The 13,543-nt window shown below is 39.9% G+C and overlaps 1 protein-coding gene across 4 annotated transcripts in view; it reads right to left on the minus strand.

The window, feature by feature from the left end:
• Positions 1-492: 492 nt before the first annotated feature.
• The window catches only part of NT5C2 (5'-nucleotidase, cytosolic II), a 102,092-nt gene continuing 89,041 nt past the window's right edge, over positions 493-13,543 (minus strand). For 3 of the 4 annotated variants that reach the window (XM_047073390.1, XM_047073392.1, XM_047073391.1), the window contains 13 exons: positions 13,115-13,206; positions 12,921-12,978; positions 11,790-11,883; positions 11,114-11,167; positions 8,235-8,318; positions 7,141-7,182; positions 5,930-6,037; positions 5,592-5,658; positions 4,720-4,890; positions 3,362-3,413; positions 3,175-3,235; positions 2,868-3,044; positions 493-1,904 (listed from right to left, as the gene is read on the minus strand). In XM_047073390.1, coding sequence (XP_046929346.1) covers positions 1,668-1,904; positions 2,868-3,044; positions 3,175-3,235; positions 3,362-3,413; positions 4,720-4,890; positions 5,592-5,658; positions 5,930-6,037; positions 7,141-7,182; positions 8,235-8,318; positions 11,114-11,167; positions 11,790-11,883; positions 12,921-12,978; positions 13,115-13,206 — 1,297 coding nt within the window. In that variant the 3' untranslated portion in view covers positions 493-1,667. Of the gene's footprint in view, positions 1,905-2,867; positions 3,045-3,174; positions 3,236-3,361; positions 3,414-4,719; positions 4,891-5,591; positions 5,659-5,929; positions 6,038-7,140; positions 7,183-8,234; positions 8,319-11,113; positions 11,168-11,789; positions 11,884-12,612; positions 12,703-12,920; positions 12,979-13,114; positions 13,207-13,543 lie in introns of those variants that run through there. The other variant, XM_047073393.1, reaches the window with a different exon arrangement.

Genomic DNA, 13,543 nt, shown 5'->3' on the forward strand with positions numbered 1-13,543 from the left:
AAGACTGTGCCAAACTGGGCACTAGCTCCACTTGAATGAGAGTAACTAATAGCTGGGGTGACCACAAACACACTCTCTAAAATTTTAAATGGGGACAGCATTTAACTGCTATTTCCAACAGCATTTGTAACCCAATCACTGTTAAAGTAGCGTATATTCCTAGTAGATACCAGTTAGAAAGTTTCTTGGCATGACTTCATATATAGACCATGTATCCTGAAAGTGGTGATATAACACGGTCTTGGCTATGTTATTACTGAACTGTGTTCCCTGCCTATCAAATAATTTTTAGAAAGCCTCACCTCATAGTCCTGTACTAAAAAACTTGACATGAAAAAGTTTTGAGGACTATTTAAGTGCTATAAATTTAGCCATCAATCATGCTATACTATACCTTCCTGTAGAAGAATGTCAAATTGATGGCACTAGCCAAACCTACACCCACCTAAAGACCAACGGTTATTAAAGTTGTGCTACAGGAAGGGGTCAAAGTCAGTATTAGAAATATACTTTATTGAATTCTAGAGCAACTAATCTACCTTCTGTGTTCACCAGGAAGAATGGAAGGAATATATAAAGGTTAAAGGGAAAGTCTGCACTATTCAAACTGCTATAGCCACTCTGCCGACGGCGAGGCAGCCCGGTACCCTCTAGGACACAGTAACAATCCCTTCTGTTTAAAATAACAAGTGATTTCTCTTGGGATTCTGAAGTGCATTTATTCACATGATTGTGCCCTCTGCTTTAGTAAGGTTCTGACTGATAGAACCCTCTTCCCATCCTCTCATGCTTGACTGTGGAATACAGTCCACTCTAGAGGACAGGGAAGGCCGGAAGTCTGGGCGGCACGAGCCACACTGGCCCACGCTAATGACTTTACTCAGTTATGCTCTTTCACGAGGCTTGCTCCTTTGTCCTCTTTCAGCTGAATTCTTTCTCTAGATTCACTCCAGATGAGAAAAAGACCGCTTTTGGATAACAAGCATTTTCTACTATCAAAAAAATGTAAGATTAGATGAAGACTTTTACCTCAAGACAGAATCACTGCAGTGCATTCCAGGCAAGCCCTATAGCAAACCAAACACTTGTGCAAGACCACTGAAGCCTGCAGTCTGCCCCCAGGCACTGAGGACACTTCAAAGCTTGTAAACGGAACCTTGACCTTAACAGAAGACCGCATTTGGTAATGGAAACAATATATTTCTCCACTGACATACAATACTGTGTAATGCACTGAAAATTTCAGGATGGACTTTGGAGTAAGAGCACAATTTGTAACATATCATTTTCAGATCACCTCTTCATTCCACTCGGATACTCTTCACTAGCCCTGGTATATCCAATATACACTGAGGATGAAACCAGACAAGGAAATGGTGTCACAAGCCACAATGGAGCCTTCTGCATGCAGTTCAGCCCGGCTTTACCCTTGCTTTCTTCCAATACAGACTCCATTACAATTGTGAACCATCTGCAGAGTGCAGACAAACAAAACTACTAAAAAGTATCTCTCTATGATTAGAATATTTTAAGGTCTTCAGAAACTTCGCACATGTACCTTTGATGGAGCTCCCCCACCCACCACTAGAACGCAAACAGGGATATCCTTTGCTCCTGGAAGTCCTGCCAAAACGTGTTTAATGGATGCTCAGTTTTGGTTTTCCTCCTTATTCTTCCTCTTCTTCCTCCTCTTCATCATCATCTTCATCATGGCAGTGTGTAATTTCCTGGGGGGCCAGTGGGAAGAGGTTGGGGGGTTTAATTTCACTAATCGACCGGGTCAACTGGTGCCGCTTGTAATCAGTATCTTTGAAATCAACTGATGTGCGGTTCCGGGTAGCAAGAGGGGACTCCATCTCATTAATATCTACATGTGTATGTTCCACCGTTGATTCATGAGGCATCTAGAACAAAGTCAGAAGGTCAGAAAGCAGGTGGAGTGAAACAGTTTCCCGAATCCTAACCCCATCTCCCTCGGTTAGGTGGTTGTGCAGAGACAGGTCTATAATGGATCAAAGGCCAAGCCAAATTAGATACTTCAGCATCTTCCGGGAACTACCTTCCTTTCATCCTCAACTCTTAAAACAGCCCAGATCTCAATTATTAGAGCCCGAAACTGGAAAAGATGGGGGGAGAAAGATTCCTATTTCACAGCAAAAAAACAGTCCTGCTATAGATCAGTATCTAAACACAGCACTATAAAAACTGCAGTGCTCACAAAAGAGGAAAGTCTTCACTACTCAACTTTTTTTTTTTTTTTTTTGGGACAGAGAGAGACAGAGCATGAACGGGGGAGGGGCAGAGAGAGAGGGAGACACAGAATCGGAAACAGGCTCCAGGCTCCGAGCCATCAGCCCAGAGCCTGACGCGGGGCTCGAACTCCCGGACCGCGAGATCGTGACCTGGCTGAAGTCGGACGCTTAACCGACTGCGCCACCCAGGCGCCCCACTACTCAACTTTTAATACGACAAATTTCAGAGTACACTTATACCCTATGCCATTACCTATACCTTCTCAAAGATCCTTTTTGGTGCAAGCATGGAACTTGGTTATGGGCTTTTGCACATTAGGAGAAAAAATGCCTGGGTGGCCCAGATGGTTAAATGGCCAACTCTTGATTTTGTCTCAGGACATGATCTCACCATCCAAAGGATCGAGCCCCGTGTTGTGCTCTGTGCTGACAGCATGGACAGCGCTTGGGATTCTGTCTCTCCCTCTCTCTCTGCCCCTCCCCAGCTCTCAAAATAAACATTTAAAAAAAAAAAGACCCAAACTCTCCTGTGCCATCCCACAAAGCTGGCTGCAGCTCTCAGCCGTAAGTGTCTATCTTTATTGTAAAGAGCAGCCTAAGACTGTGTCAACTCACCAAGACGTGGGCAGCTCTGAAGAGGTAGCTGAAGGGGTAATAGAGCAGATTGATGAAGGAGGCTGCATAGAGGTCAGCGTACCGCATCACCTGGCTGGCGAAGAGGGTCTGTCGGGAGCCGCTGCGGAACAGGCTCCCCATCATCCCATAGCACATGTCCATGTCATGTGTTACTTTCTGCAACAGACAAGAGACTGAATTCTAGTAGTTGTTGGGTGCTGGCTATGTGCCTATCCTTGTATCACAGGATAAAGACAAAAATCACAACTTTATTTTCCAAGATCTCTCCCAAATCCCATTTGGATACCTTAATACGTCTCTGGATGGAACTAATGTCAGGGCGCTCATTGCTGCTGCTATCAAGGTGCCTGGAGGCGAAAAAAGAAAACTCCACTGAAAATCTCTGGGAAAGAGGTCTCTTAGACCTAGCTGATTCTCAAAGAGGTAGATGGTTTTAGGGAAGAAATGTTTATCTTTAGAATCTGGAAACTTACTTGTAGAGTTCAGCCAAGAAAATATCCAAGCTCTGAAGCTCTTCGAAAAGTGCTAAAGTTTGGAAGGAAAAGAAAAATGTTTTCAACAAAAAGCATTCAGGTTTTAACTCTTCCTGAAACTAACAGGCTGCAGCTATGACTGAAAGGTAAAGCTATGGTGAGTGTACAAAATGACTTTATTCTCCTGCTTGGGATCTGGCAGCAAGTGAAAGCCACGATTCCTTCTTCTACTTCAACACAGCTAGCTACAACTCTTCTTTCCCAATGGATGCTAAGTGCTAATTTGTATCCCATCGGAGGTGTGTTGCAGCAAAACAAGTGTTAACAGTTCCATTTTCAGATCAAAGAATGAGGATTAGGGGACGTGTCCAGAGTCACAAATCCAGGAAACAGAGCCAAATCAACTAGACTAACAGAATTTCAGAGGTAGAAAGTTGAAAACGGGCATGAAGGACCAGCCAGAAAATCCCACCAAGGACAAGCAACAGCCAGCAGCTGTTGCCTGTTTTGTTGGGGTTCTGGCCTTTCTCAACCTGGGTTCCCCAGAGAGAAGCCCTAATGTACATACTGTTTTAACAAATTTTCTTTATCTACCGAGAGTCACCTAATCAATTTCTCTGTTCTGTGGATCAGATGAGGAGCCTAGGTTGAGAAAGGTTGTTACTTGTATCTTTATATACACATTATTCCAGTTAAGTCTCAACTTTATAAAGTAGGTATTATCCTCATTTTCATATTTGAGGAAACTAACCCACAGTAACTTGACTAAGGGCATGAAGGTATTAGGTAGTAGAGCTGGGGTAACTACCTGACACAGTACCTCTCCCCACACTGTGGGTGATGCTAGCTAGGACTGGCTGGAGAATTTACGGGTCAAACAGGTTTACATAACTAGACCTACAGCTCAATTCCATGTACAGTTCAGAGGATACAATTTGGCCTCATTCTCTACTTCTCAGAAGAGCAGGAAAAAAAAAAAGGGATGTAATTACCACTCAAAGTCATCAATGCCCCCAACATCACAGAGGCTGGTGGCAGAGAGACAGGGAACTAGTATGTGTGGTTGGAAAATATGGGACTACAAAAGGAAGTGGAATTCACAGTTTAGTTGCTATAGTAATAGAATTCAGGATAGCAATATTCTGTCCTTAACCCTGAAAGAATGCAAGAGAAAGGCTGAACACCCGAACCTCTCCTATTTCCTCAAATTCTGGAGTTCTGTAAAATATCTGGCTGGAGGGAAGTATCTTTGTCTACCTCTGCCTTCCCTCCCTTTCTCCCCACATATGAAGTAATGAGTTCATCCAAGAGGACTGATTCATACAGCTGGATATAAAATAGGAGTAATGGCTCCTTACAGCTCTTATCAGTCCAGACGTGCAGCTCCTGTGCAAGTTCAGGAATCACCAAGAAAGTTCGCCACCCTTGTCGTTTCTTTGATTTTAAAATGTCCCCAAAAATGTGATCTCCGATATACAAAATGTCCTTGCCCTTAGCTCCCAAGAGATCACAGACTGTATCAGATGAACCTGAAACAAGGGAATGAACAATGGGAAAATAAAAATGTCTCCATATTAAAAACGAGAATCCTAAGTAACATAACCATTAGATACTGTACTGATTAATTTTATTCTTATGCAAGGAACAGACTAGAAAAAGGGCTCACCTTAAAGACCCACCATTGTTTTTCTTTCATCATTCCTTTTATTGCCTCTAATTCAAGGCCTTCAGCTCCACTGTGCTAACCAGAGCTCTTGATAACCAAATCCAAGAGCAACAAAACTACATGTCTCAGCTTTAGTAAATATAATTCTCCCAAAGCACAGCCATTTCTCATCGCAGAAGATCTGACATTAATTTTGTTTTGTTCAACAATTTCTCACTGCAACGAAATATGCATCAGTGTCCACAGGGGCTCCTAGAGGACCCCTTTGAGAACCACCTCAAATCATTCCAGGACACTGAGAAAAAGTCTCAAATACGTAAAAGGATGAGGAAACACTGATCCTTTTAGTGAAAATCAAAGATTCATTAGGACATACTAACAACTTCTCAAACCTGTTCTCCCTGACTCCTACTGCATTAGCAGGTGACTAAAGCAGTTACCTTCAGGAGACAGTATCTTCAGAATACTAAAGTATAAATGGCACTCTGCCAGGAGGACACCAAAGCTTTCACGATGAAATATGAACAAAGACTTAAACTAAATAAAGGGAAATCTGTGACTCACCTCCTGAGTAGACGATGCCATGTTGTAAGGGGCCTGTGTAGGTACCAATTTTCAGCTTGCCAGTTTTCTGTGAGAAGAGAAGACTTTCTAATAATTTACTGTTCTATCACAATCTCCACCCAAAATGCAATCTGGATAGGCATCTAAATGATTGGCACTTTTGAATTATAGTCTTTTGAAATTATTGGGCTATCTCAATTAAGATTAAAACTCTGAAATTCAAAAGAAAGATATGGATAATAAATTAAAAATACCTGTTTCCTTAGGAAGAATAAGAGTGGGAAAAGGAGAAATACGAAGGACAATGTGCCAGCAGACAGATCATCCTCTTGACTTACTGTGTCCACCTGACGCAGTACTGTGCCTTCTCCAAAAAAGAGTGGCTTCCGTGCATCCACCAAGATCAGGTCAAAGTAGGACTGCCATGGTCGATGGGAGCTCCCAGGCTGATGAGGTTGAGAAACAGCAAAAGCCAAAACATCACTCCTAACCCTTGAGGCACTAATATTTAATCTCACTCAAATGTAAGGAATGTAGACATATTAAGTATACACAGAAGATCCCACTATTGTATTAAAAACACAGTGTGTTAGCGGCCATATTCTTTTGGAAGCAGGCAAGGTGAAAATATAAATTAACACATTTTAAATCATTTCCTCTACTAACATTTCACAGCAATTTAACATATGAAGGAAAGTGTCCTCACACTCTGAAATAGGCAAAAAAGGCTCAAAGGGTTGTGAAGGAAAGATGCAAACTGATATTCAAGAAGACAGTTTAAGAAAGAGGCAGATCAGCATCAGAACTTAAGTATACAAACTAAGATGGAACTGTTACTAGCAAATTTTATTGGTTATGTTCTCAGAATAATGGCTCTAGGTACACATTAGCCTTTGGCTCATACTGGAGGCTCGTCACGGCGCTAATAGAGAAGTTATGCCCATTAACATGCTTTCTATCCTGAAGTGGGACCAGGGTATTAAACTTGTAAGGTCAAGCTGTGCTTTTGGGTGACCTTTTCAAAACAGAGATTTACTGATATTTAACCAAAGAAGGACTAAGTCCCACAAGGATGTGACTAGGCTGCAATGAGTATTCCTTAAATTTAAGTGTAGCCACACTGTGGGAATGAAGACTTCTCTGCTAAATATCAAGGTTAACTGTTCTTGAACAAAACTCAGCAATAACTAAGAGTAGTATCTAGAAGTTGCCAAGAATATACATATCTTCTGTTTCTTTTAATCATCTATCTTCCTCAATGTGAAAATTCCTTACTTTGCCATACAAACTTAGTAACTCCACACAGAACTTCTTGGCTGTAATTATTCTGATCCCATCCTACTAAATAACACAAATATCTCCCCTTTATTTCTATCTACTATGTTTTCAAATCTCTAGCAATGTAAAACTACACTAGCTCCTGCATTGCTTCTAAGGTTAATGAAGATTTCTAGAGGAGTTCTGACAATTCCTGACTCTCAATATTCCAGGATCACTAAATGCATTCATTATTACTAAAAGCAATGGTCTGTTAAGTTACATATAGTACCTTGGGGCCATGTGGGAAATCGAACAGGTAAGTCATAATTTTCTGGAAAAAAAAAAATCCAACATCAGGTCCATATACTACTTTTGCAAACAATATGCAGCACCTAAAAAAAACTTCAAACCCAACCTTTTCATATGACGTGCCTTTTTCAATACAGGATTTATCACATTCTTTTTTCCCCTAAGTTTATGAAATCATGGCAGCTGAAGCCAGAAATTAATGCTTCAACATAACAACTACAGCTGACATTCTCAGTAGGACATAGGCTTCTAGGATGTAATTTTGTACACTTCATCCATATATCCCTACCAAATCCTCTTAACGGACTGGAATACATATTTGGAATTGGTATCTGAGGTCAGGGCATCGACAAAACTAATGACTCACATGGAAATAATATACGTTGGCCTCCTTACTATTTATTGTTTCTAGACTAACCAAGCCAATGAACCATTAGATTTGTTGGCTTTGTAAGACTGCTTACTCCAACAAATCACCAGATTTCTAAATCAAGATTTTGCATGAAGAGAATTGCAGAGCATTGGGCTTCTTGCTAGTACTATAAGCCTGTAACTGTCTTAGCAAAAATAAGATGAGGCTAAGGAGTTAAGCTCGCTTTTCAACATGCTTTAGTCCTGGCAAAGAAATGTCTAAGTTAAAAGGTAGTAAATTTTGATGGCGAAGAGTCCAAACATCTTTGCACCATCTTCTGCTATCTGGCTCCCAGCAGCAGGGAGGGCATTTACACACATGCAGTAAATAAATGTGTGACTTCTCAAGTTGATATAAATGATGCACCAAAGAGACACAGAAGCCTTTTTAAAATCAGCACAAAGGTTTTAAACAACCTCCAAATTAAAACCTTCAAGTAATCAACTGTAATCAGGGAAAAGTCAAAAGAAATATTTAGAAAAATTTGAGAACCACTCCAATGTGGCCCTTAAGCTATATATTCTTTTTCCACTCTGCTCTCAAAATGATATGGCAAAAAAATACCCTCACTTAACGAGTGTCCTCATGATCTTCATTCCCAGTTCCTTAGGCCAAAGTAACTCCTCTGTGTAAATAAACAAGTATGAACATTAGGCACTTACATCTGTGTATTTATAGTCACTGTTGGTGGCAAGAAACACTTTCCCTACTTCCTTCATTCGACTCAGAAGCAAAGGCAGTTTTCCCTGAAATGTAATATGATGATGAGTGAAACACTAAACCACAAATAAACAGTCACTTCAACTTTTGTCTACCTGAGTAAGCACAGGGGATGCGCTTTGAGGGTTGGTTGATTTCAGAGTTTTACATTTAAATTTTTTTTTTTCAACGTTTATTTATTTTTGGGACAGAGAGAGACAGAGCATGAACGGGGGAGGGGCAGAGAGAGAGGGAGACACAGAATCGGAAACAGGCTCCAGGCTCCGAGCCATCAGCCCAGAGCCTGACGCGGGGCTCGAACTCCCGGACCGCAAGATTGTGACCTGGCTGAAGTCGGACGCTTAACCGACTGCGCCACCCAGGCGCCCCCAGAGTTTTACATTTAAAAGACCATATTATCATTATGCGTGAAGTATTAAGCTAGCAGTATACATGTTGTATATAACATATAGGTGTATATATAAAATGACACATACAGATGATATGCTTATTAGATATATTATTAAATATGCTTATTAAAAACACCTTGGGGCACCTGGCTGGCTCAGTCGGAAGAGCATGCAACTCTTGATCTCAGGGTTGTGAGTTTGAGTCCCACACTGGGTGTAGAGATTACAAAAAATAATAATAAAATAAAATTAAATTAAATTGAAAAATAAAACCATCTCTACCTTCTTCATGTTTGCCTCAGGAAGGAGTTTAAATTACCTTGTAATCTCTTAAAGTATATGAATGAGGTATATTAAAGGTGAGGAGAAGCTGATTTTAAACATCACCAGCAAAATACAAGGAGAGCATAAGATATGGCTTCCCTGTGTAGGCTTTTCTCTTGTATACCTTGTAGAATGAAATGCCATGTGCAGGATGGAACCTAGAAATGCTCAGACCCATCTGCAGACACATGAGGAAATTCTAACTCCTGATGAGACTGGAAAGAAAAGCAGCTTTTCCTTCTCTCACACTAAATAGGTTCCTTCACTCAAATTCTCCTGGACCTCTTGTGAACCCCTCAGTGTTCTCTCTTGAAAGAAGAGTGGAATTAGGAGTGGAGGGGAAAAAGGAAGTATAAAGACTGAAAACACTAAGAAACCTGTATCAAAGTACTTTGAAAAAAATACTGCATTCCACTACTCACACTCTGTGAGAAAAGGAAGTATCTCATCTCGGAGCTGTGTTTCCTTCTTACATTAAAGTAATTCCAAATTTTTGCACCACTGGTTGGAATGCAAATTGGTACAGTCACTCTGGGAAACAGCACAAAGGTCTCTCAAAAAGTTAAAAATAGAACTACCCTATGATCCAGCAATTGCACTACTATCCAAGGGATACAAAAATGCTAATTCAAAGGGGCACATGCACCCCAATGTTCATAGCAGCACTATCAACAATAGCCAAATTATGGAAAAGGCCCAAATGTCCACTGATGAATGGATAAAGAAAATGTGATTGATTTGTGTGTACATACGTGTACACACACACACACACACACACACACACACACAAAATGGAGTATTACTTGGCAATCAAAAAGAATGAAATCTTGCCAAATATTTGCAATAACATGGATGGAACTAGAGTGTATCATGCTAAGCAAAGTAAGTCAGAGAAAGACAAATATCATATGATTTCACTCATGTGGAATTTAAGAAACAAAACAGATAGACATGGGGAAAGGAAGGAAAAATAGGATAAAAACAGAGAGGGAGGCAAACCATAAGAGACTCTTAAATATAGAAAACTGAGGGTTACTGGGGGTGGAGGGAAGGGGCATTAAGGAGGGCAGTTGTTGCGATGAGCACTGGATGTTGTATGTTAAGTGATGAATCACTAAATTCTACTCCTGAAACCAATACGACACTATATGTTAATTAAACTAGCCTGATTTTTTCCCCATATTCTTCATCTAGCTTCCCTTAATATTAAAGATCTTACTTACACATAGTACAATGATCAAAACTAAGAAATTAACATTGGCACAATTCCATAAACTACAGATTTAAAAAATTTACTGTATAAACTTGGACAAATTATATATAACCTGTGTTCCTCAGGTTTTTAAAAATTATTTTTTTTTGTTTTTGAGAGAGTGCAAGTGGGGGAGGGGCAGAGAGAGAGAGAGAATCTTTTTTTTTTTTTTTTAATGAATTTTTGTCTTTTAGAGAGAGAAAGAGTACAAGTGTAAGCAGGGGAGAGGCAGAGAGAGGGGGAGAGAGAATCCCAAGTAGGCTCCATGCTATCAGCACAGAGCCCAATGTGGAGCTCAATCTCATTAACCGCAAGATCATGACCTGAGCCAAAATCAGGAGTCAGATGCTTAACCAACTGAGTCAACGAGGCACCCCAGAGGGAGAGAATTCTTAAGCAGGATCCACACTCAGCACAAAGCCCAACGCGGGGCTTGATCTCACGACCATGAGATAATGACCTGAACTGAAATCAAGAATTAGACGCTTAACCAACTAAGCCACCCAGGAGCCCCCTTCAGCTTATCTACAAAGCAGAGGTAACAATACCTCACTCAGGGTTATATGGAAGATTAAAGGGCATGTAATCACTTAGTACAGTGATGTACACACAGTAACTACTCTAGCTGCTATTATCATTAGAGCTAAAAAGACAAATGATATACTGGATCTTCTTGCCAAGGAACAAACAGGGAAAACTATACTAAGACCTATGTTCTGGCTGAAAATTCCTGGTGATTGTACTTGACATATATTATATCAAGACAAATTAGTATCTTCCTTTATCCATTTCATTATAAATAGGTTTGTTATTGATTTCTCTGATTTGCAGATCTATTTTCCCCTTTATTACTTACATCTTTGACTACATACTTCTCAAGATTTTCAACTGTCTTTTCCTTAAGGGAGCCCTACAGGAAGAAAAAAAGGAAAATAAGAGCAAAATCAGTTTTTAACAGTTTATATACTACTATCAACCCAAATGCATTTTTTAAGTATTTACCAAAATGGAAAAGTACATAAACTAGAAATGGCCATGATAAAGCAGATGTGATTTGCTGCAACTCTGCCTCCAAAAGGTATTTAAAATATAAAACTATGTTTATTTTAAACAAGAAATCAAAAGGTATTTCATATTTTATTCAGTATAATTTATAGTAAGTATAATTTTAATTAGTTAATGTATTAGTCAAACAGGAGGTATTTGGTAAAAAACAAACAATAATCATCCTCAAAGGTAGGGGGAAGTATAATCTTAATACTAAAATCTCTTCTAAGTTTGGGAAATGAAAACTGAAGTAAGAGCTGGAAGCCAAGCAGGATCACGGGAGGAAAGATCAGCATAACTTCCGAAAGTAGGACAAAGACAAGAAGAAAAGTATTCTAGAGAGCTGTCACTAGGGGGCAAATCCTTTTTTTTTTTTTTTTTTTTAATGGAAGAAAAATTCTGCTCTATTTGCACTTGGAAAGTTAATGTCAGACCACAAGACACAAGCCACAGAGTGAACAGGTGACGCAGCAGCTCCCAGGTACCTTGTAATGAACCCAGTCAACAGCATCTCTTACATCCTGGAACATACTCCGGTAAGACATGAAGAGGTCCCCATCTTTAAATCCTGTTTCACAGCTATACAAAGACGAAAAAAACATGACAGGGAATCCAAAAGAGGGTAAGTAAAATGAATATCAAACATTGCCCAGGGGACCCAAGGATTCCATGATCACAAGGAAAGACTAGGCTAATTAGGAAAATAATTACTCCCTAACGAAAATCCATTTTGACAACCAGAAAGGACTACAGTGTTCAATGGAATACAATAATTGTGAACAAATACAAAGTGATAGAACAATATATTGAATGAAACCTAAAAGGTCAGTTCCAAAAATATCATGTTCTTTTACTCATCACTTTTAAGAAACAGGTTCCCATCAAAGAAACATTTAAAACTTAAAATCGGTCATTTAGGTGCTCTTCATCCTGACTCTTCTGATGTTTTCTCTAGGTACAAAGGTATTGCCTTTTTTCTATTTAGCTTAGTAACTTGGTGCCCCACCAGATTTAGTGCCTTGAAGCGGATAAGGCCTAGACAGGATAAGTTAGCCAACTCTGACACATACGGCTGAGCTTTCAGCAGTGGTTATACAATTTGCCCTAAAAAGGATAGGATACCTTGTTCAAGACTTAAACAAAATTTTACTTTGAGAAGGATAAACCATATTTACTCCTCAATCAAATCTTGCTGGGCCTGGGAATGAAACTAAACTGTCATCGCTGAATGGCTCCCGGGTAGCTGCTGTGAAATGAGTTGGGGGGTTTTAGTGTAATTCTGCTTGGACAGATAATCATCACACAAACCTCCCACTCAGTTGTCACAATTAGCACCTCTGCTGGCCGTCTTCATTCCCAGGAGAAGCCAATCAGAAGTGGTCCCTTCCAAACATGGCTGCAGCACACTGGCAAGGAGAGGGGGCCGTGTGGGAGGTGAGAGCCTGCATGGAGCTGCTGGTGCTGTCCCATCTCTCAGGCTGGCAATGTGGCATCTCTCACTAGCACTAAATTCACTTCAGAAAAGCAGAAAAGACCTACAATGGCCAGTTCTCTAAAACCCTGTACATTAATTTAAAAAAATCAATTGGAAAAAGAAAATTACACTATATACATACCTGGTATATCTAGGACAATTAGTAAAAAAATCTACTAGGCAAGCCAACAGGTAGGTCTCTGAAAAATGAAGAACAGATATTCATAAACATAAATGAAATAATTCAAACTTATTTCATTATCTCCCTTGAGCAAAGACAAATGATCATGAAAAGAAGGGAAAGCATCCGTATATATAAGCACAGAATGAGTCTACCTGGTAGGTTGAACAGTGTGTTCAGAATGTAAAATCTTTCAGTGTCATCCCGCTGGATAAATTTATTTGGATACTGCTCTCTAGTTTCTGGTCTGAAAGAAAAAATTTAAATTAACTGACATTCAAAAAATGAACATTACAACCATGAGAAATATTCATCATTCAAAAATTCATTCAAATATTTTGGTGGCTACATGCAAGGCAGGGTCTAAATATTACATGTGAGTAGCTATGAAGATAAACAAGCTCGGGTTCCAGCCCTTAAACAGCCCTCGGTCGGCTAAGGGAGGCGAGTCACATACACAAACAGTTATCACAAAGTAAAAAAATCACAACTGCCACAAGAAAGGTGCAGAGAGCTATGAGAAAACTGAGGAAGAGGAGACCATTTCAACTTAAGGGGTAGAAAAAAGTGAATGTGGGTGTGAG

Source organism: Lynx rufus, unplaced genomic scaffold, assembly GCF_022079265.1.
Source record: "Lynx rufus isolate CCGP_SWC_20201006 ecotype Redwood Valley unplaced genomic scaffold, mLynRuf1.p SCAF_11, whole genome shotgun sequence".
Lineage (NCBI taxonomy): Eukaryota > Metazoa > Chordata > Mammalia > Carnivora > Felidae > Lynx > Lynx rufus.